Source organism: Tympanuchus pallidicinctus, unplaced genomic scaffold, assembly GCF_026119805.1.
Source record: "Tympanuchus pallidicinctus isolate F22 unplaced genomic scaffold, pur_lepc_1.0 scaffold9, whole genome shotgun sequence".
In the NCBI taxonomy this organism is placed as follows: domain Eukaryota; kingdom Metazoa; phylum Chordata; class Aves; order Galliformes; family Phasianidae; genus Tympanuchus; species Tympanuchus pallidicinctus.
The window spans coordinates 22,011,675-22,032,931 of NW_026294813.1; the positions used below are offsets into that span (position 1 = coordinate 22,011,675).

Consider the following 21,257-nt stretch of genomic DNA (forward strand, 5'->3'; position numbering starts at 1 on the left):
ACAACAACTGGCCCAAAAGCAGTTACTACTTCCAGCAGAACAGATGTCATTGCTGATTGTAGAACAGCCACCCATCCCCAGCTCTTCAGATACTCAAACACTAATTTGAGACGTTCAGCAGGGGGACTAGGCATAATGTGAGTACCACAATGAGGAGCACTCAGCAGTTTCCATTTAGCTAACTCAAACTAAATGGATAGTTTTTCAAACAGCATCCAATACAGCTTGCTTAGGCGATAACAGCCTATGATGTCAGATCAGTTCATGTCTCCAGTAGGCACATCCAAGGTGGTGCATTTTCCAATGGGTAGCACATGACAGATGCCACTGAAGGTCAAGTGAAAAGTGCTGATCACTTATGGAACACTATTTCCATCTTTTGTCTGAACATTCTGAGAATTAAAAATAAACAGTTCCTTAAATTCTTAGCAAAGTGCTGGAGGTTTCACCTTGTCTGTGTAGAGTGTTGCATAGCTCAATGCAACTGAGCTTCTCCTCAAGTTTTACTTAATCTGTATATTCAGAGGAGAAGGGGAAACAGGATTTTCCTCTCAAAAAGGTTGAGATGCTTTTGAGAACAACAGAATTTGGATGTTCAGACACATCAGATCTGACATTTCTAATCCTGATTAAAATCTGACAAAAATATTTACTGTTTTGGTCACGTTCCTCCTCTTCAACCATCAGACTGAAAAAAACGGAGAGAAAAAAGACAATGGCAGGAACTCAGTTATATGAGCCAGTGAAAGTCTAGGCTGGCCACTGAATTCTTTCAGACAGTACCAAAATTACAAAAATAATTTAGGGTTTAAGCCAAGCTCTGTGTCTCTTTTGCTCTATCACTGTAAGTCTGTGCTAAAACTCAAGAACTGCACATATCCATAAGACAGTATGATGAAGAAGTACAACTGGGTGACCTGGAGAAGGAGTATTACAACAGAAGCTAGATGAAGCTATTCTGATGAATCCTTCAAAACCTCAAATTCAAAACCCTGTAACTACAACGTGTCCTCTGAATTTTCAGAAAGAAAAGTACTAGATTCCTGTAAGAGCTTTATTTTAGCCATAATTGGTAATGCAATATTTTGGCGTGGCGACATATGAAAATTAAATCAAAGATCATGTCTGATCTGAACTTCTGTTCAGTTTCCAATATAAAACCCTTTCAGATGCTCCAGAGGGAACACAGAAGTAAGAAAACCTTATTTTAGTGGTTCACGTTTTTGGTTAGCAGCAAAATCTTGAGGGACCCAAATGTTGACCCCTTCTTGAGAAGAGCTAAGTACTGACACTGCCCAGTGGAACCGCTGGAAGAGAGCATGCCTGAAACAGCATGCCTCCAGGAATCTCCACGACGTCTTCCTAATGCCAGAACTATCTCAAGGCATTCTGAATTTTTCCTTTTAAGTAAATCCAGAAATTGACTTGATAAAGCTAGGAAGAGAGAGAACCACAAAAGGGAGAAAAGGACTACGGTCTGCAACTGCAGAAAACCCAAAGCTTTCCACAGAAACCTGCCACCAACTGTGGACATCTCTTAACTCGTCAAGAACTGCTTGAAGTGTGTCCTTCAACACAGGATTTTATCACTTCGACTTTGCCCAGTCCCAAACCAACCACTGTGATTCAGTGAAGGACAGAATCCTTGAGACCAAGAGGAAGGATCGCATGCTGAGAAATGGCAGGAGTAGAACACCAAAAATTCTTAATAAGGAAGTAAACTGATTACAGTCAAGAACTGTAGAATCATAGAATCACCAAGGTTAGAAAAGGCCTCCAAGATCATCTAGTCCAACATTTCTCCACCAAATCAAGTCCCTCTGTACCACATTTACATGATTCTTGAACACTTCCAGGGAAAACTTAGAGGTGAAAGAAGCCTAATAATCTTTCAAAAATGTGACTATGCTGAAGTATGCTCATTTACTTTTCAAGGCAATAAACACATTTTTATAAGTTCTGCAGAAGAAGTAATGAATTTGAAGTGTTGTATAACTAGTGATTAACCTGGGAAAAGACTTCTTCAGCCCCTAGAAGGAGGATGGAAGTCATCAACACGACTGGTCTCCCACCAAAGCCCCTGGGCTCTCTTTCTGACTCAGTATCCACCTAGACATTCAGCCTTTAGTGAATATCAGATAAAATCCATTGCACTGTTACATATCCTGTGTGCTTGTGGAGCTGGAGCTGAGCAACTTGTCTATTAGGAAAGTTGCTCCAGCTGAAACTAGTTGAGGAACTCATCTTGTTGAGCAAGGTCAGAGCTTGATGTACTCCAGATAAATTCCCAAAGCTGCCTTCATAAGACTTCCGCTCAGATGTGAAACAGCAAGTAATCACATGGGAAGGCTGGCTGCAATCCATAGCATAGCAGACAAAGATATCATTTTATGAAAAAAGGTTAAATTTCCTGTATTCTAGAAACTTTATTTGGTCACTGCTTGTTTTTCTAGCCCACAAACAAAAAAAAAAGAGAGAAGGATGTGCTACTGACGGACAGAAGAACAAAGAGGAAAGGGCTGCACAAAAAATAAACGATTTTTGGTTCTTCAAGGAAGCTCATGAAGCAGCAATGTATTTGTAATAGTTGTAAGAGTATAATTACAGGCTGGTGAGCCTCACCTCTGTGGGAGCAGATGGAGCAGATCCTAGAAGTTATGTGAAGGCACATACAAGTTGAAGACGAGATTCAACAGCCAGCATGGCTTCACCAAGGGCAGATTGTGCCTGACCAACCTGGTGGCCTTCCATGATAGAGTGATAGCTTCAGTGGATGGGGGAAGGGCAATGGATGTCATCTATCTGGACTTCTGCAAAGCCTTTCACATGGTTCCTCACCATGGAGAGGTGTGGATTTGAAGGACGGACTGTTTGATGGATTAGAAATTGACTGGCTGGATGCAGCCAAAGGGTTGTGACCAATGGTCCTGTGTGCAGGACTGGGTCCAGGGTGCAGGCCGGTCACAAGCGGTGTCCCTCAGGGGTCGGTCTTGGGAACAGTGCTCTTCAACATCTTCATCAGTGACACAGATGATGGCATCACGTGCAGCCTCAGCAAGTTTGCGAATGACACCAAGCTGAGCGGTGCAGTCGACACATTGGAGGGAAGGGAAACCATCCAGAGGGAGCCTGGAGAAGTGGGTCATGTGAACCTAAAGAGGTTCAACAAGTGTAAGGTGCTGAAGTTAGGTTGGGGCAGGTATTTATTTATATTCCAGGTATTTATACAACTGGGGGAAGATTTCCTTGAGAGCAGCCCTGTGGAGAAGGAACTTGGGAGTCCTGCTGGATGAGAGGCTGCACATGAGCCAGCAGTGTGCGCCTGCAGCCCAGAAGGCCAGCTGTGTTCTGGGCTGCATTAAAAAAGGGATGGCCAGCAGGGAGAGGGAGGTGATCATCCCCCTCTACTCCGCTCTTGTGAGGCCCCATCTGCAGCACTGCGTCTGAGACCCCCAGTACAGGAAGGACGTGGAGCTCTTGGAGCGGTCCAGAGGAGGGCACTGAGATGATCAGAAGGCTGGAGTAGCTCTCCTATGAGGAAAGGTTGAAGGAACTGGGCTTGTTTAGCCTGGGGAAGAGAAGGCTCCATGGAGACCTCACTGTTGCCTTCCAGTACATAAAGGGAGAGTATAAACTGGAGGGGGAACTGGAGGGGGAACGGCTGTTTGTGAGGGTGGATGGTGGTAGGACAAGGGGGAATGGTCTCAAACTGAGACAGGGGAGGTTCAGGTTAGATATTAGAAGGAAGTTTTTCACTCACAGGGTGGTGAGGCACTGGCACAGGTTGCCCAAGGAGGCTGTGGATGCCCCATCCCTGCAGGCATTCAAGGCCAGGCTGGATGTGGTTCTGGGCAGCTTGGTCTGCTGGTTGGTGACCCTGCAGACAGCAGGGGGTTGAAACTGGATGATCTTTGTGGTCCTTTTCAATCCAAGCAGTTCTACGATTCTATGATTCTGTGATATCATCAGCCTACAGCTCAGAAAAGCACAGGGCTGTCCTGTCAGCCACTTCTCCCAGTACGTCACCTTTTCTGGTTTCCAGCAGTCACTGGGAGTGTCAAATTCATGGTTTGAAACTCAGGCTGCAAATGCTGATGATGCTACAAAATAATTCGTACAAGGATCAAATCCTGTTTCTTAACACCAAAAGCACTGGGAGAGAACTCTAAGTCCCTTGATACTGAATGAAATGAGATGCTGCTTGCTCTGACATTCTCCCACTTGCCTAAACAAGGCTTTCTTCTTTCCTAAACTTCATGTCTCTCACTGCCACCTCACTTACAGCTGAGCAGCTCATTGAGCTGGCAAGAGAGAGGCAGACGTGACTCCCAAGCACATCAGCTCATGCTTAGGTCTTTGGTCATGTGCAGCCGGGCTGCTCCAGCTTTGACTGGAAGTCAGCTTTGTTTGATAGTGCTGCATGAATTAAGCCTGAGACATGTCTTCAAGTGACCCTTGGATCAAGGCACGGATTCTTCTGATAAATTGCACAAAGGTTTTAAAATATAATTGAATGTCACTGTCGAGCATGTTTTAAACAAGATCATTTTCTCCTGCAAAAACCTCCTTCCCATTTTGCTTGTTCCTGCAGGGATGGTTCTGCACTGCTCATGATGAGGCTGCAAGAGAGCAGAGCACCATGTGAAGGTTTGGACCTGTCTCTGCGGGAAAGATCTTTCCAAAAACACATGTTGTTCAGAGACTAAGAAATGAGAGCAAATACATGAAGATCTATAAATTTCTATTAAAGATTCTATTTAGATTCTACTTAAATTCTATAAAAATTCTGTTATTAACAGAAATGTCCAATCTGCAGTGTCTGCACTGATCAGATGGGCAGATCTATATCTAACTCAAGTCTAGACTCACCTTGCCCATTCGAGAATCTTACAAGCTAGACAGAGCTTAACTCCAAAAGCATATGGGGATTTGCATTCATTCAGCTGGGCTAGCACAGATCCTCAAACCTTTTCTGCAAAACAATGGATCAGGTGGAGTGCACCACAGTACAGGGGCTCTGGGAAAATCCACACAGTGCAAAGTAGGTGCTGACTGTAACAGAGAACTTATTGCAAGTGAGGGACCAAACCTTGCCAGACTTTACCTCCATTACTAATTCGATGTGACTCACCCAGTTCAGCTCTTTTGCAACAGCTGTGGGTGGAGCAGCTGTATAATGCCTCACCTTCAGTACAATTTATTGGAGAGCATACCAGATTGGAATTTTAGAGGAAACTTCATTGTTTCTTTCCTTTCTTTATCACAATATCAAAACAACGTCAGCACCTGACAAGCAGTTGGATATGCCAGGGAGCTCTCTTTTAGCAATGCCAGTTCTGAACTCTCCAATTTTTTAATAAACTGCTGTTAGGCTGTTTTAATCAATCCTATTCCTATCACTTTGATTGAAACAAGCCACTGATGGTGTTAGCCATAGAGCCTTCTGGGAGGCATAACAAAAGCACAAGTCAACACTTATACATCAATAACATATCAAAAAACTCATTTTAGGCTATGGTTTTAAGCAATGCATTTTTTTTCCCCCTTTCTAGTTCTCAAGATTCTAGAGTCTCTGAGTTCAGTACTGTGAATTAAGGGATCTCCTCAACTGCTCTGCTGGTCCGTGAGGTCTCACGGCTCACACTCATCTTGTAAGATGCGCATTTGATGAATTCAGCTGACTGCACTTTCTGTTTTGCAGCCTCTGAGGACAAAGTTTCATATTTGCCATGACGGAAAATTCAGTGTATAAACCTCTGGGCCCCAAACCATACAGCTCATCTCCTCCTTCACCCATCAGCGACTTCTGAGATCTTACTACCTATGTTCTGCATTGACCACATCTTTAGCTCAGATAGACTGAAGGTGGCAGAGATCACATAATGCATCCAGTGGGACAGGTGGACCATCAGACCATTAAGGCAGCTTGATTTAGCAACAAGTGCTTTAAGTTTGAAGGTTCACAGTACCATTAAGTTGAACAATATATTCGCGTTGGATGTTAGGAATAATTTCTTCCCAGTGATGCATCAGCATGATCTGCCCAGTGAAGTGGTGGAGTCTCCAACACTGGAGGTGTTCAGGAACCATGGAGTTGCAGCACTTGGGGACATGGTTAGTGGGCATGGTGAGGTTGGTCTTGGGCTTGGGGATCTTATCAGTCTTTTCCAACCTTAAGGATTCTGTGATTCTACGTGTTTTTCTAGATCTGCAGAAATGTCACATGCATGGAAACGAACCTTCTGGTGCTCAGAAAGTCCCAGCAAACACATAACTCTATAGGAAATCTACACACAGCAGTATCAGCTAACACAAAAGGATTCACATTCACTGCACCACACACTAACCCAAATTCATGGCATCATTTTTTATCTCCTGGGAATGGTTCTATGCAGGCCAAAGAAGTGTCTAAATCCTCTGGGATGAAAAGCCTCATTGGTTACCTCGGTTACTGTGGGACAGTAGAGCTGCCAGCAACTGAAGTAGGGCTCATTCTGGAATTCCAACTGCAAGCTACACTTAACTTCGTACTTTAGTTAATGTCTGAATCAGAGTTCCTACTCAAATCAGACAGCATGATGTTCTTCACTTTTGTGCTATTTTACCCTTCTTGAGCAGTCTTCACTATTCATTGGTTTTGGCATGGCCCCCACTCTTATGAAGTCTGTCTGTCTTGAAATTCTTGCAAAAATGAAATTATTTGCTCAGTATGCCTTTTGCTTTGGAATTTCTTTATTTGCAACTAATAAATCCCTTGCAAAATGAGCGATGAGTTATTAAATAAATGTCTCAGCACTGTACATTAAATTACATCACTAAAAGACAATGAGCAGTTATAAAACACAAATGGATCAATACCAGGCATGTATGAATAAACACGTATCTATATGCATGAAATACAGGAATGACAGGAGCCAACTGAAGTAACATCTATTTCAGTTACTACTTTTAAACACTAAACCTTCTACAAAGAAGGAGGGAATAACACACAGTGAAATGCAGAGCCATGCAATGAGAGGTATACAGTGAGCATGCTGACACATAATTAGTGTTGTACTCTTTAGACATCTCTCTGGAGATGCATAAATACACACAAGTAAAATCAGGCTGGGAAAATTCATTCTGCAAGTTTTCTTTCTGATAGAATTATTCATTAGAGGAAGGCTTGCTTTCAGATGATACCAACAGTCTGATGTTGGGTGTTATGCTAGGCCTCTCAGGAGATGTCTAGTGGTAACTCAGCAGGAAAGGTGATCAAAGGTAAACAGCAAACAGCTGATGACACAACTCTGCAGTTATTCACCATGCAGCCTCACCTCCATATCTACATAGCTCTATTTTACTTTTCTGCATACTTCACTCTCAGACAGTAGACAAATGGACAATGTCTGTAATGCATTTATGCGCAATGCATGTCACAGCCAGACCTGTCCCCAACCTGAAACCCCATCTTTCATCTCCACGCTTATTAACATACTGACTTTGAAATCTGCTTATGTCTATCAACATTAACTGCATAGAGAATCACAGAATCATAAAACCATTTGAGTTGGAAAAGACCTTTAAAGGCCAGCTGGTCCAACCCCCCTGCAACACACAGGGAGATTTGTACCTAACTCATGCAATTAGATACTGTTTGTATAACAAAATACTCTTCTCCTGAACCTCCTCCTTGTTGAAGGGGCTAAATAGATTGAGAATGGCACTGTTGTTCAGTGTCATCCAATATCATATGCATTTTGCAGTCAAAGGTTTCTCCATCCCACAGGCAGTGATGGTTCAATTGTTCCTGCCAAGGGCACTTACAAGAGGAAATCTATATTAATTCTATTCTATCTCCAGGAAGACATCTGTCTTTGTGCCACATTCAGTTTTCTTTTATGCCAAGTGCCCTGATCAAAGACTTTGAACATACAGACAGTAGATGCACTCACTAAAAATGCAAGAAAAAAAAAAAAAGGTATAGACGGGCAGATGGATCCATACATAAAAACAGAAAGAATGAACCATTCTTCTCTGGTTCTGAGCTAAATGCTGCTGAGAGGCCATCTCTTTCCACAACGTTTCCTTAATGAGTGGCAGCAGCAGGGATACAGATCCCGTTACATGAAAGAGCCATACAGGAACTGCAGACCGCTGTGATTTGGTGAGATGGGTGATTTTTGGCAGCTCATGTGCAGTACTTCCTCTGGCTGTTGAAATGCTATCAGCTGCACAGCTGCAGTACAGAGTGGCTACCAAAATACACTGTGATGGCATTTCACACACAACACCTAATTTAGGCAGGGAGAGCTTTATTAATGCAAGCTTCTTCTAATTATTTTTCTTTTCTTTAATTTACAGTGTTTCTAAAGTTTCCCTGCTATTTATTCAACTCAGTACTATACAAGATTCAGGTTATTTAATTTCCTTCAAGTCCATAGAAACTGGGAGGACTATGCAGTGAAAGGTCCTTTCTAAACCACCCACAGCAAGGTTTCACCACAGTGAACCCATCCTCAGCTCAGATGGACTCTCGATAGCAGAGGGCATCATAACCCAACCAATGGCCCAGATGTGTCATCATACATTTGTTATTAAATACATGACTGTAAATGTACGTTGTGCACTGAACATACAGAGCTTTGCTCCTTGAGGTAAAAGTGCAGGAGTTTGTCCTGTACAAAAGATGAAAACCAGGCAGCCTTCCTTTACAGGTAAGGGCCCTTTCCTATGATTGATATTCTAGGAACTCGTCCCACATATCAGCCCCATACCTGCATCAAATTTTGCACACAGTGATAGCCATAGAGCTCCCTGTGACAACTGCAGTGTCTTACCAATGCACATGGCCTTTCATGGCCTTTTATATACAGATCAGTCTGAAGAATCCTACTATAAATTAATAAAAGTGCAACAGCGAACAGTGCATCAGCACTTCTTAAATCATCTTCAGAATACTAAACATAAAGGAAATATTCTGGTCTTGCTTTGACAGACCATTTTTCCACTATGAGGCACTGGACTGATTTCAAGTTGAACTATGTTTCTTAGAATGAGCATTCTACCATAAAGAAAAGCCCTTCCCAATCAAGTACACTTTCCCATACTTCCCTGTATATTTACAAATGGCCATGGTGGAGAAATGGGAAAAGGAGAGGCCAGGACACAGATGTCACCATCCTGCTCATCTTAAGGGTGTTTATGGCATATTCTAAATGGCCCCAAAACCTGGGTGGGCCAGCACAGCATCCCCAGAATCTTCTGTAATGTGTGAACATCATCCGGCGGACAAATCAAACTGTAAATCTGTTCATATAGCCTGTGCTCACACTTGTTCATACACAGAGCAAGAGATGTCTGCAGTCTTCCCCTCCGGTGCCAGTACCTGGTGCCTGTGTCACTGCCACTCTTCACTGCTCCGTCATCCGTGAAATTAAAGGTGCCGGTCCAATTGGCCAATTCCTCTCCATTCTGCCAGCTAAACTGCAGCCCTCTAGCAAGAAAACGAGGCAGTTGGTATTTGATACCATTCATTAGGTTAAGTCTATCAGCACAAGTTCTCACGTCCTTTTTCTTAAGACAGAAATGTGACTAAGACACAAACATTGTCAAAAACAACAAAAAGAAATCAAGAGCCACAATGCATTACCTTAGCAGTGCAAACCATTAATTTTCACTTCCAATGGACTCTACAAGCCCTTTTCTGAAAGCACCACCAGTTACCCCAACCAAGCAAAATGGAGGGCCAGTGCTCAGAACCACATACGGATGCATGAAGCATAGTGGAAATTTCAGTCCCAAAGTAAAAAAAGCTGTGGACCAACGTGGAAAACTCCAGGGTCAAAGAAATAAACCCTCCAAACTTCAATTTCACATCTACTGCAGCTGTTACATGTGGTGGGACTTGGGTTCCTCCTCTAGCCTCTTCTAGCCATGCCACCAGAGAATTTATCATTGTTTGCAGTAGTTGATGACTTCTCTAAGTCACACCATATTGCTGCTTCCCCCTTTTTGGGAAGAGGATATGTTTTAAGCAAACGCAAATGATCACAACCATCACAACTCCCCATTTTCCAAACTTTCACAAATTCACTGCATATCCCAGGGTGCCTTCATTCCTCAGATTTCAGCAGGAGTTGGAACTGGATGGGCTTTAAGATTCCTCCCAAAATAACCATTCTGGGATTCTGTGACTGCGAATAATCTATTCTGTAATCCTGGGAACCCCACCTAAAGTAGAAATCTAATGCATATTTTAAAAAGTTGGATCTGAAGAAACATTTGACAACACTAGTCAAATCCTTCCGATCGCTCAGAAGACAACGAATTGTTATTTTTAATCTTCTCCATTTTAACACAACTTTCACAAAATGATTTCAGAGGGCTGGCAGCTGCACTATGAACATTTGGTGCTGCCAGTACTGCAAGCTAACTTCCTGGCAGGGCTGTGCAGGAAGCAATACGACAGCCTGCTTTGCCCAAAAGAAAGGGCATCCAGGACCCCTCTGGGTCCACAGGTAGTCACAAGGACTCTCAGATCCCATCCATCCTCCAGTCTGACTGGCAGCAGTTAGCAGCCCTGAAAGATAAAGACAGACAAGGGGCATTAAAAAAGTAATTCTGAAGGAGGTAGGGAGTGGTCTGAGCTGAAGATAGAGATGGCATCCCGTCCACTTGTAAAAGCACATCTAACAGTGTGTGAGTTATACCATAATGCCAACAGGTAAAGCAGTGCTATTGCTCATCAGAGAGTCCTACGCCTCTGACACTGCTCTTAGCTTTAACCAGCTGAGATTGCCCCAGGAAATGATTTCTACAAAGAGGATGGTGTGAAGAAAAAAAAAATCCATGAGAAAATTCTCACTATTACTAAGACACCTTCACTTCAGGCTTGCTGAAATAACACTCATGATGCACCACAGTCTAACACATTATGACACTCACGACTCCTTTGGAGAAGTGTTTCATTTCAATGTAAATGTCCTTAAAAAAGACAATTTAAGCCCTTAAAAATCTGCCCCTAAAGCAAAATATATGACGAAATCACTCTCCAATCCCTCCTCTCATTGGGACTTTTTGGAAACACTGTGTCCTGCAGCTGAGGAAGTTTACAAGAGGACACACATATCTTGAGTAAGATCCAGCAGGAGATCAGGAAGATTAACACTGAGGAATGGTAGACATGTCTTGTGAAGAGCAGCTTAAAATACTTAGCTTTGAAATGGTAGAATGGGATCTAACTGAAGCACAGAAATACCCAACGAGGGCAGAGGGTCTGGGTACGACGTTCCTTCCTCTAGATGGTAAGGACACAACCCGAGGTGGTGAGCTGAAATTGGGATCAGGAGCAAGCCAAGTGTCTGACCTTGAGCAAGACAAGAGCAATGGACACAGTGCTTTTCTCTAACAGGTTCTATAGAGCTTGACACCATAAGAGCTTTCTTATACAACCACAGCTCATAGGACTGTGTCTCACTGCAAGCCTGAGATTAATGTAAAATATGGCATTTTCTGGAGTGATGATAAACCTATTCCTGCTATTAAGAAAAGCGTTCACAAACAATGACTTGGAGTATTAAGACTGAGCAGGATGAGACATTTAATAACACTGACCTGAATTAATTCTGTTCCTAACAAGATTACTGCAAGTTTTACCATTGATTTCAATCAGCCTTGAGCCAGGAGATTGCAATTTTGAAAGTATATTATTTTCTGATCCTCTATTTGTGAATTTTAAGGGCTAATAACTCTTGTCCAGATCTGCAAACAGACTGAGAAAACATGAGAGTGACGGACTGCTCCAACAGTATATTCCGTCAGCTAAACTCACTCTCAAAACTAGATACACCCCAACAGGTAGACAAAGAAGGGGTAAGCTGAACTTTTTTGAGTCAGAATTGCAATAGGAAAGCACATGCAGGATGAAAACATAGAAAAGGCGGATAAAAAATAAGCAGGACAAAAAAAGAGGGTAAAAGAAGATTAAAAGAAAGAGAGGAAAGCAGAGGAAATTATGTAGAGGTTTCCTTTGTATTTTAACAGTGTCAAAGATTAAAAAAAAAAATGACAGCCAGGGATAATCCATTGTGGAGCTACCCTCTCTTCAAAGGGCCTTCATGTTATTTCCTTCTAAAATTAGCACATTTCCCTAACAGGTGAGGCTGATGATGACAAGTGAAGATCTTATAAATGATGTAATGAGCAGAAATAGTGATAGTGTCCTGTGTAAATTTCTTATCAAGGAAGTTCTGCAGTAGCCAGATTGAGTGCTAGTTGATGGACATCATTAACCAGAATGGCGAGGCCGGACTCTTTTCAGTGGTTGAGTGGAGACAGGACAAGGGAAAATGGACATCAGCTGCAGCACAGGAAGTTCCACACCAATGTGCACAAGAACTTCTTTACAGTGAGGTGATGGAGCACTGGAACAGGCTGCCCAGGGGGGCTGTGGAGTCTCCTCTGGAGATGTTCAAGACCTGCCTGGATGCCTACCTGTGCGACCTGCTGTAGGGAACCTGCTTTGGCAGGGGGGTTGGACTCGATGATCTCTGGAGGTCCCTTCCAACCCCTACAGTTCTGTGATTCTGTGAACCACAGGACATGCCCCTAAGATATGTGAGAATGAGCAGTCTAGAGCTGGTGATGAACAAATCCAACTCTTGGCAACACAGACCTTGAATTTCAGGTAAATGTCGAAGCAACAGTTTGATCCTAATTGTTAACTGCAAATGTTGAATCAGTATGTGGTCAAATAAATGCTGCTGTAATGTAAGAACAGAGGGAGAGGGTGAAAAAGAGCAGGAAAATTAACGGAGCAGTGGTAACTGTGAAGGGCTGTCAAGACCAGCTGTGGAAGCAGCAGGGAGCAAAGCACAAACCCACCGCCATCATCCAAACAAGTAACAGCTCCTGCACAGCAGATGTTTGGAGATTAGAGCAATGGTTTCCCCATAATCCTTGTGCCCCTGAGAGGAGGAATTGAAGACTGTGGTGTTAAATGATCATGCTGCTCTCTTTGAAAATGGAAAGTGATCCCCCTAGACTAGTAACAGGGATGTCAGAGGGGTATAGCAGAGTCAGATGGTTAATCACCTTGAGATCCAGTCCCTCCTTTCCTGCAAAATAGGGAAAATGTGACTCACAATGTCCACAGGGCGGACGGAAAATAAAACAAAACCAGTGGTATGCACAAACAACCTGCAGATTAGGGTGATTGAAAACAGTCACTGAAATGAATCAGACCTAGATTTGGTCAAATTACATTAGATGGCAGCAAGTGAAAGCAAAGTCTTATTTCAGTGGTTTATTAAAAGCCACATCTGCATTCAGTGAAAATAGATTGGAATCTGACTAGTCAAGCTTAGAGAATTTCTTATTTCTCCAGTAAAATCAGGGAAAAAATACTCATATTTATTCTCACCATGTTAGCAGAGAGCAATATGAAATAATATGAATAACATGGAATAATACAGACCCCATGATCCCACATCCACTTGGTTACATCAATTGGCCCATACTGTGCTGCGTGAAAGACAAGCCTGGCTTTACATGTTGGATGGAAGCACTAGTTATAGAGTGGTGGAGGAGTATATTTTGACTAGCACAAAGAGCAAAATTGGAAACATAGGTGGGAAGCTTCTGGATTATAACTGCTATTATACAGGCAAAAAAAAAAAAAAAAAAAGTTTTGTTTCATATAGCACATATCACTTCTTGGATAAATTTTACATCAGATATTCACATGTGACTTCTCAAAAATTTGATTAAAAATTACTTCCCAAGAAAGATGAAAGAAGTTAAACATTCCTTTTCTATAGCTGGAAGATACATATCCAAGGAGTAACACAAAATAACTGCTTTGTTACAAGTGTTCAAAATTAAAATATCATTTGCAATCATTAGGGGAAGCACAACACCCATCACAGAGTGAGTTGACAGTGATGCAGTGAATTCATCAAGAGAAAAGACTGATCAAGTCCCAAGCTCAGCCTGCAACATGAAATCATAAATACTGTAAGATGGCAACAAACTATGATATTGGAGGCTAGAGCTCAGTGCAAGGATACCTGACACAGCATGGGTGCCAAGAGAAATCTCACCACAGTGTGAGAGATCTGACTGAGCTAATTACTACGCATCTCATGTTTCCAAGGCTAATATATTTAGTACTGGGTCAAGTGTTCCTACACAGTGCTATATTCTCCAATGTAAACATACCCCCAGAGCTCAACTGTACTGAAGACATGGGTGGAACATGACAAGCAACACTGTTAAAGTCAGTGTTCGTACTGTATTACAGCCTCATTAGTAGGCAATACTCTTCCTGTGTGTACAAGCAGCAGGACTCATCCTACAGAATCACAAACATTGGATAAGACTTCCAGTATCCCCAAGATCAACCCTAACCCACCCCCCATGCCCAGTGACCATGTCCCCAGCTGCCCCTTCTACAGGTTTCTTGAACAACTCCACAGATGAGGATTCCCATTTGTGCAAGCCTTCCTTGCTGTTGACTGGCCAAAATTTTCATCTGGCTGAGCTCTGGCTGCATTTTTCTTATGGGAAGTGCCAAAAAACTACTAATGATGGAGCTTGCTTTTAGGGTTTTCATCACAGGAGCTAAAGCATAAAGCTAACTAGCTGAAGAGGATATGCAAGGACAGCGACTACTTGCAAGGCCAATGGGAATGCAAAATGGATGCGAGCAGTGGAGGGCAAAGATACCTCAAGGAAATGAGAGGTTAAGTCAACAATTTGCCTGAGGGAGGCACGGACTGCTGAGCAATGAAAACACTTGAATTAAAAAAACAAGGAGTAAGATGAAAAAGCAATCAAGGGTAAGAATTACGCACAGTGAAAGTCAGAAAACACAAAGCTTTGAGCAGCAATTTTGTCTGAACATGATTTGCAGTAAGCGTAAGAACAAACAGAAAACTCTATCAGGACAAAAATTAAAGACCAAGTGGCCACGACATTTTAACAGTGGCCACAGATGTGAGCAGCTGCCACGATGCCACTGCTGACAGGGTCATGAGGGTCACTTTTCAGCAGGTAACGGGACATCTGCAATCCACCACTCCAGGACACAAAGCTTCTGCAGAGCTCCCAACACAATTCAAAATCTATGCAGCTGGTTTGTGGAGAACAGGGATCACCCAGTGGTCACTGGGAAAGAGGAAAGCATCTGTGTGTCACTGCAGTGCCTCACAGCTCTCATGTTGAGCTCAGGAGGGAGCATGGTCTAACACACTGACGATAATGCAATCTGAATATGCAAAATATTGGAATAACTGACTCCCATTGCTTTAAATTACTGTCCTCTGAGGAATGGACAAGGTTTGGCAGTTGAGGGACTCGCTTTTCTAACCACTTGAAGGTGCAACACAACAAGGCTAGCAACAAAGCAAGTCTACAGGAAGCAGGGATTAAATTTCTGCCTAATTTCTGCATTAAAGATTGCTTCCAGGGAATCTGAGAGAGGAAGCAACATGCCTCCATGCTCTGGTACCAAAACTTTAGCCACTTGATGGTAAGATGGGGATACCGGCTTCCCAAGATGTGGATGCCAGCTCCGTGATCCCCGTCACACCTTGAAATGCTCTTGAGAAGTCTCAGCTTCTCTGATCTGCTGGGATAAATCCAGCATCTTCAGAGGACAGCCATATCCTGTGTGTGTTTTCCATGCATACACATATTTGTCCATATAGCTTCAAGACTTTCACATCTCCTGAAGTTTCCAGCACTCTTTTCCTCTGAAGAAAACCAACACAACCAAGGCTCCACAAGCCTGTCAGGGATTCAGCCAGACGCCTCATGGGTCGCATGTCATTCCACTTGGATAATATTTCTGGTTAGAAACAGTGGAGGCACAGAGATAATTAGATAAATGTGCGTTAGATAAATGAATCATGGGGTGACCTTCAGCTTGTCTCCTGGGAGAAATATTTAAATGGAAAGAAATTTGGCCCTGATATAAGGGAGATCTGATCTTGTGTTACAGCACTCTGCAAACCACATGACTCCTTCAAGATGCAGTCCACGTTTGTTCACTGTCTTCTATTTGCTCCTGCTGTATTTTTGTTACCTTTCTTAAGAGGGTAAATAAAGGGTTAAATACATCTGGGAGCTCATTTGCTAAGCTACTTCAAAAATACCAAAATGGTGGTATAAACCTATGAGAGTCTGGTATTAATTATAAGGTACACAGACATACATAGAATGTCTGTTTTTTTTTTAAATCTCACTTAAAAGACATAAAGCTTTCAAACAAGGCATTCTGCTGCATGGGAAGGTTTGCTCTTCCTTGCTAAGTAATTCTCTGTGTTTTCATACATGACAGACTCTACAGTAACCACTGCTGAAAGTCTTCAATATCTTTGCAAAAGTGCTCTCACCCTACTCAAAAATGTTTTTAAATGGGCAGATTCACTTCTTCAGCAGGCTCTCACTCTGTGCAGAAGTCAGACAACCAGTATTTCGTGAAAATCCTGTCAACAGAACATAGATATCTAGCAAAGTAATATTCAAGTATTATTCTATTGATTTATTCCACGCTACAGGTTGCAAGAGGAGAACAGGGACAATTTCAGCAGTTTATGCAATACTGGCAGTTTCCGGATGTAATCCAGGGCTATTCCCTGCTGACCAAACAGGGGCTCACAACAAGAAGGCCAGCCCTCAGCTGAGCATCTGATCCAAAGGAAAATTCAGCCAAAAGCTGAGCACTGGAGAGATAAGTTAATACAAAAGCAAGCAAAAGCTCTGGGTTTAAGCAGAAGTCCCAGCGTTTAACCTACTTTAACAGATCAATCCAGTGGGCTTTTAATCATCCCATTAATCCTAAAATAAAAATAATTACCCCAGAGATCTGTATTAAAGTCCCTTAATTATATCTCATTTCATCATCCTTTTTACTCGGGATAAGGAGCATCATAGACCACAGCTTTCTGAAGTCGTGGAGCTTAACTCTAATTCAGACTTCAGCTGCTATGGGGATGCCTTTCCTGAGAGCACTGCTAAGAGATGGAAAAAAAGGGAAAAGACTCTGCTTTCCAAAGGCACATTACAAAGCAGCAGCCAAAGGAAATGAACAACATTTATCTGGTAAGTGAAAAATGCGTGAAAACTTGGAAACCTGGGAAAGAGAGAACTTCACCAAGCCTGGAACCCTTCTTGAATTTCTCTGAGTGCTGTTCCTCTCCTGGAGATTCAATCTTGTCTGCAGCCCTACTGTCCCCGTGGGCTTGGGGCACGGCCATGGGTGGATGGAGGGCCACCAGTGTCCATGGGAGCTTGAGGAGTGTTGCTGGCAATGCAGCCAGCCTGTTGTCTACTTCTTCAGTGCAGAGCAGAGCTCACAACCATACAGCTCACACTTCCATCTGGCTCCCAACAAACTGTGTGTTTTCCACTCCTAACAAACACCATTTTGTCCATACCCCTTATGGGGACCAAGTGCCTGGTAATAGAATCACCGAATGATTAAGATTGGTCTAAGACCACCAAGTCCAGCCATCAGTGGAGGAGCTGATGCAGCCCCAATATTCTGTCCAAGTTCCCTGTTCTAGCTGCTTGGTTTCAGTCTCGCTGGACATTAGCCATTTCCACCATCTCCTTGCAGAGGAACAAGCCAGCTTTGTGTTATATTTAGGCTTAAAAGCATTGCACATTTAGCAGAAGAGTATTTCAGGGCAATTTTCAGCTTTGCCTAAATACACAACGGAATTTCTTCTTGCTGCCTTGGGAGGAGGCCCAGAGGGCTGTTACTGTTGCAGAGGTTGGGATGATATCACGCAAACGCTGTCATAAAGCAAACAGCATGTTGGATCCCAGCTTGTAAATGGCTTTGGGTTTAGGCAGCGTCCCCAGGCTCCAGCTTGGCAAGAGGCTCCGAGGCTATAAATATCCCACTTCTCTGCAAAGATGCTCTCCAAAACCACCACAGACCTGAAGGTGCGAGATGTAACGTGCCCAAGGAGCCTCACAGCTCCTAGCAGGGATTTGTGAAAGAGGAGACTGGGCACAAGTTACAGCCACTGGCAAGAAACCCAACATCAGTTACTGTAATGCACCTCAGGGAAAGAAGTATCTTCATGATGATGTTATGGTAAGGACGTAAGCTGATATGTGACTTTTTCTGTCCTTAATAACTGGCAGCCTGAGACTGCCACATTCTGAATTGTCATTTCTGCAGCCAACAGAACTAGCACTGCCCAGCAGAAAGGACTCTGAGTGCTTTTTCCCATTAAGTGAGGGAGAAACCTACCTGGAGATATTTTGTGTGAGAAAAAGAAGGAAAAATGACAAATCATCACAAGCTGGATTAAAAAGAAACAAAAAACAGCCGTGTTTTGCAGTCACAGAGACAAAATGAATGCACGATTCTCTGCCTGAGCTCCTTGAATGGCACTGCTCAAAACCAAAGCTTTTCCTAGCAAATCTAGGAATTGAATATCGCTCATGTTGCATTCCCTGCTGGCTGTCCCAGGGCATGTGGTAGGACACAGACTAACCCCAAAAGAAAGTCTTCCGTTGTATCTTCTCACTACTGTATTTTCACTTGGCCATTTCTTACTTCCATCTCTACTTGGGATCTATTTGTCAGCACTAATCCTCCTGCAATCACTTGCACATAGGAAAACCAGTTACTGGCTGCAAGGCCTACAGGACAAATTGGAAAAGTAAGGCAAAATGAGACCTCACGTGGGTATCAGGTTATCCTTGTGGCACCAAGACCATCCTGGTCTATCTGATGGGTTCCTGCAGCCCTCAAAGACAGAGATTTAATACCTCCTTAGGTAGCCTTATGCTTTAGAAGTTTTCCCTTTTTGTGAAACAAATCTTTTATGCTGTAATTAAAACACGTGGCTTCTTGTCACCCCATGAGCTGTCACCGAAATGTGCTCATTACCTTCATCTTTCCAAACACTGGATATTTCAAGATGGTTATTCATATCTCCCCTCAATTTTCTCCAAGGTAAACAAGCAATTATCTGCTGTGCCTTCTGCAACTCAGCTCATTCTTGCTCTTTTCCTTCGGTTCCTTCCAATCTAGTCACACCTTTCTGTAAATGAGCTGCCCAAACCATCACCCCTCACCACTGAGCAGGGCACACAAACTTCTCAGCTAACCCACAACACATCTGTCCATACATATTAACACTACACTTGCTATTTCCCCTCTTGGCAAGAAATGTTTGCTGATTTGTCAGTATTTTCCTTGCTCTTAGCACTGCAAATCAGGAGCCAAACCATTGATCTCTTTTGGCGAGTTACAGCTCAGTTCCCATAAAAAATTCCACAGCAGCTGCCTACTTACCTCAGAGCCCTCAAGACAAACATTCCCTGTTATAAAATCATATCAGCCATAACTCTTCAAACTAGATTTAAGCAAAATAAACTCCGCATGGGTCGAGTTTAAGCACTTGGAGATCCCCACTGGTTTTTGCTGTAACACGAGCAGCACTGTTTCAGATCAAAGGCTGATGTGCTCTACAACACAGCAGCTTCAGCAGCAAATTCACTAGAATACAGCAGGGAAAAAAACAAGTGCTTTCTCTGCTGTTTGGAATACTAGCATTGTTATGCTGATTTTAGGAATGGCCTTGGCATGTTTGTTTCTAACAAGCCAAAGTTTAAGCAGTAACCATGCTGCCTTAGTTCAACCTCTGAAAGCATTTCAGCTTCAACTTACGCGGAGTGAAAAGCCTGGATGGCAGGGTCTGGTCAAAATAAAAATTCAGGTGGCACAGTTACATCCTAAGTGAGACCCAGTCTTTAATAACAGCTGAGAATTAAGAAACACCAAGGTGAAGATACCCTAAAAGCATAAGTCAATAAATGCCAACAACACAAGTCAGTACAAAATGCCTCATGCTGTTATTAATAATCAAACAGACACTGCAGATGCCGGATACACTCTCCCAAACCGACAAGAGGTTCGTACTGCCAGCACAATGCCAGGAGGTGGTTCAGACCAGCAGAACTGGTTGGAGAAGGGAACTTTTCCACTCAGTCTCACCCCTTACCTTTTGAGATAGTTCCTCCCGTAGAGGATCTGCTGCAGCAGGGTGACCACAGCGAAGGCGCAGATGAAGATGAAGAACAAAGTTCTGTTTCCCAGCAAATCCCTGCCCGACGAGGGGTCTGTGTATCCCATCCTTAACAGCTGTGGGATCTCTGTTGGGTATGATTCAGTCCATGGTCACCTTCACGCTTGTTTTGCAGGGCAGCCAAGGGGAGCTCCGGGTGTCTGTTCTTGGAGCAACCCAAGGACAGGGCATCCCATTGTCTGCCCCCTCCGTGCCTCTTTGGCTGTCAGCTCCAGGATTGTGCGCAGTGCTCCCACGGTAAAGTTTCCCAGAGATTCAGACGTGGCTAACATCTAAAATCAGAGCTCTTTCAGCGCAGGCAGTGCTGTGCAAGAGGCATTCCACTCCCACAAAGCCTCTCTCAAAAACCCGCTGCTAGCAATTACCTACTCCAATCCAATTTTCATATTCCAGATGGGGGAAGCTGCAAATAAACCAGAAAACAGCAGCCAATGGCAAACAGAGGGCTCTGGCAGCCCGCGCTGGAAATGCATCGCCATCAGCTTCTTGCTGCTTCTGCTCAGCAATCCCAGTGCAATGTGCTCGCACGGAGACGTGATCAGGGTGTGCTATTGAGGAATGAGTGCGGAGCAGTCATGAGGGTTTCCTTCAGTCCCCTGCAAAAACAACAACAGCAATCTGGTCAGCCTGGCAGGGAAGCAGTGTGCCACTGGTATTGTAGGTTTGCGTGCCAAATGTGATGCTGTACTCACATACCACTCACTGTTTGGGCTCCTACATTTCCCCTAGTTATTCCTACAGAGTGAGCAAGGACGCTGAGCATCCTTCAAGGACACGCTCTCAGTTCTTACATGCTGATGTACTGGAGGCACGGAGCAGCCCTGCAGCAGCCGCGCGCAGCCTGCCTCTCAGATTCACTTAAAGAGACAAATATTCTGATTGCTCTCTGCAGGGAGCAGTGCTTTTTGCAAAAGGCAAAGAACATGACCTTGCCCACAAGTATCAGAGCTGCCTGAAATCTCCCTGTCATCCGGAGGGCTCCATGCTGCTCGCAGGGAAATAATGGCACTTTTGTTGCTGATGTGAGAGCAAAGCCTACTACTCCCAGCTCTTCTTTAACAAGTTCTAATGAAAGCTTTGTAAACATCACAGCTAGGGGTTTGTTTTGCCCAAATGGAGGACAGGGAACGGGGATTCTGACAACAAAACATAGTGAAATAAACC

The 21,257-nt window shown here is 43.4% G+C and overlaps 1 protein-coding gene across 4 annotated transcripts in view; it reads right to left on the reverse strand.

The window, feature by feature from the left end:
• Positions 1-21,257, reverse strand: part of ST8SIA5 (ST8 alpha-N-acetyl-neuraminide alpha-2,8-sialyltransferase 5) — a 60,239-nt gene that overhangs the window by 16,352 nt on the left and 22,630 nt on the right. For 3 of the 4 annotated variants that reach the window (XM_052670289.1, XM_052670287.1, XM_052670288.1), the window contains 2 exons: positions 20,010-20,689; positions 9,368-9,475 (listed from right to left, as the gene is read on the reverse strand). In XM_052670289.1, coding sequence (XP_052526249.1) covers positions 9,368-9,475; positions 20,010-20,140 — 239 coding nt within the window. In that variant the 5' untranslated portion in view covers positions 20,141-20,689. The remainder of the gene's footprint in view (positions 1-9,367; positions 9,476-20,009; positions 20,690-21,257) is intronic. The other variant, XM_052670290.1, reaches the window with a different exon arrangement.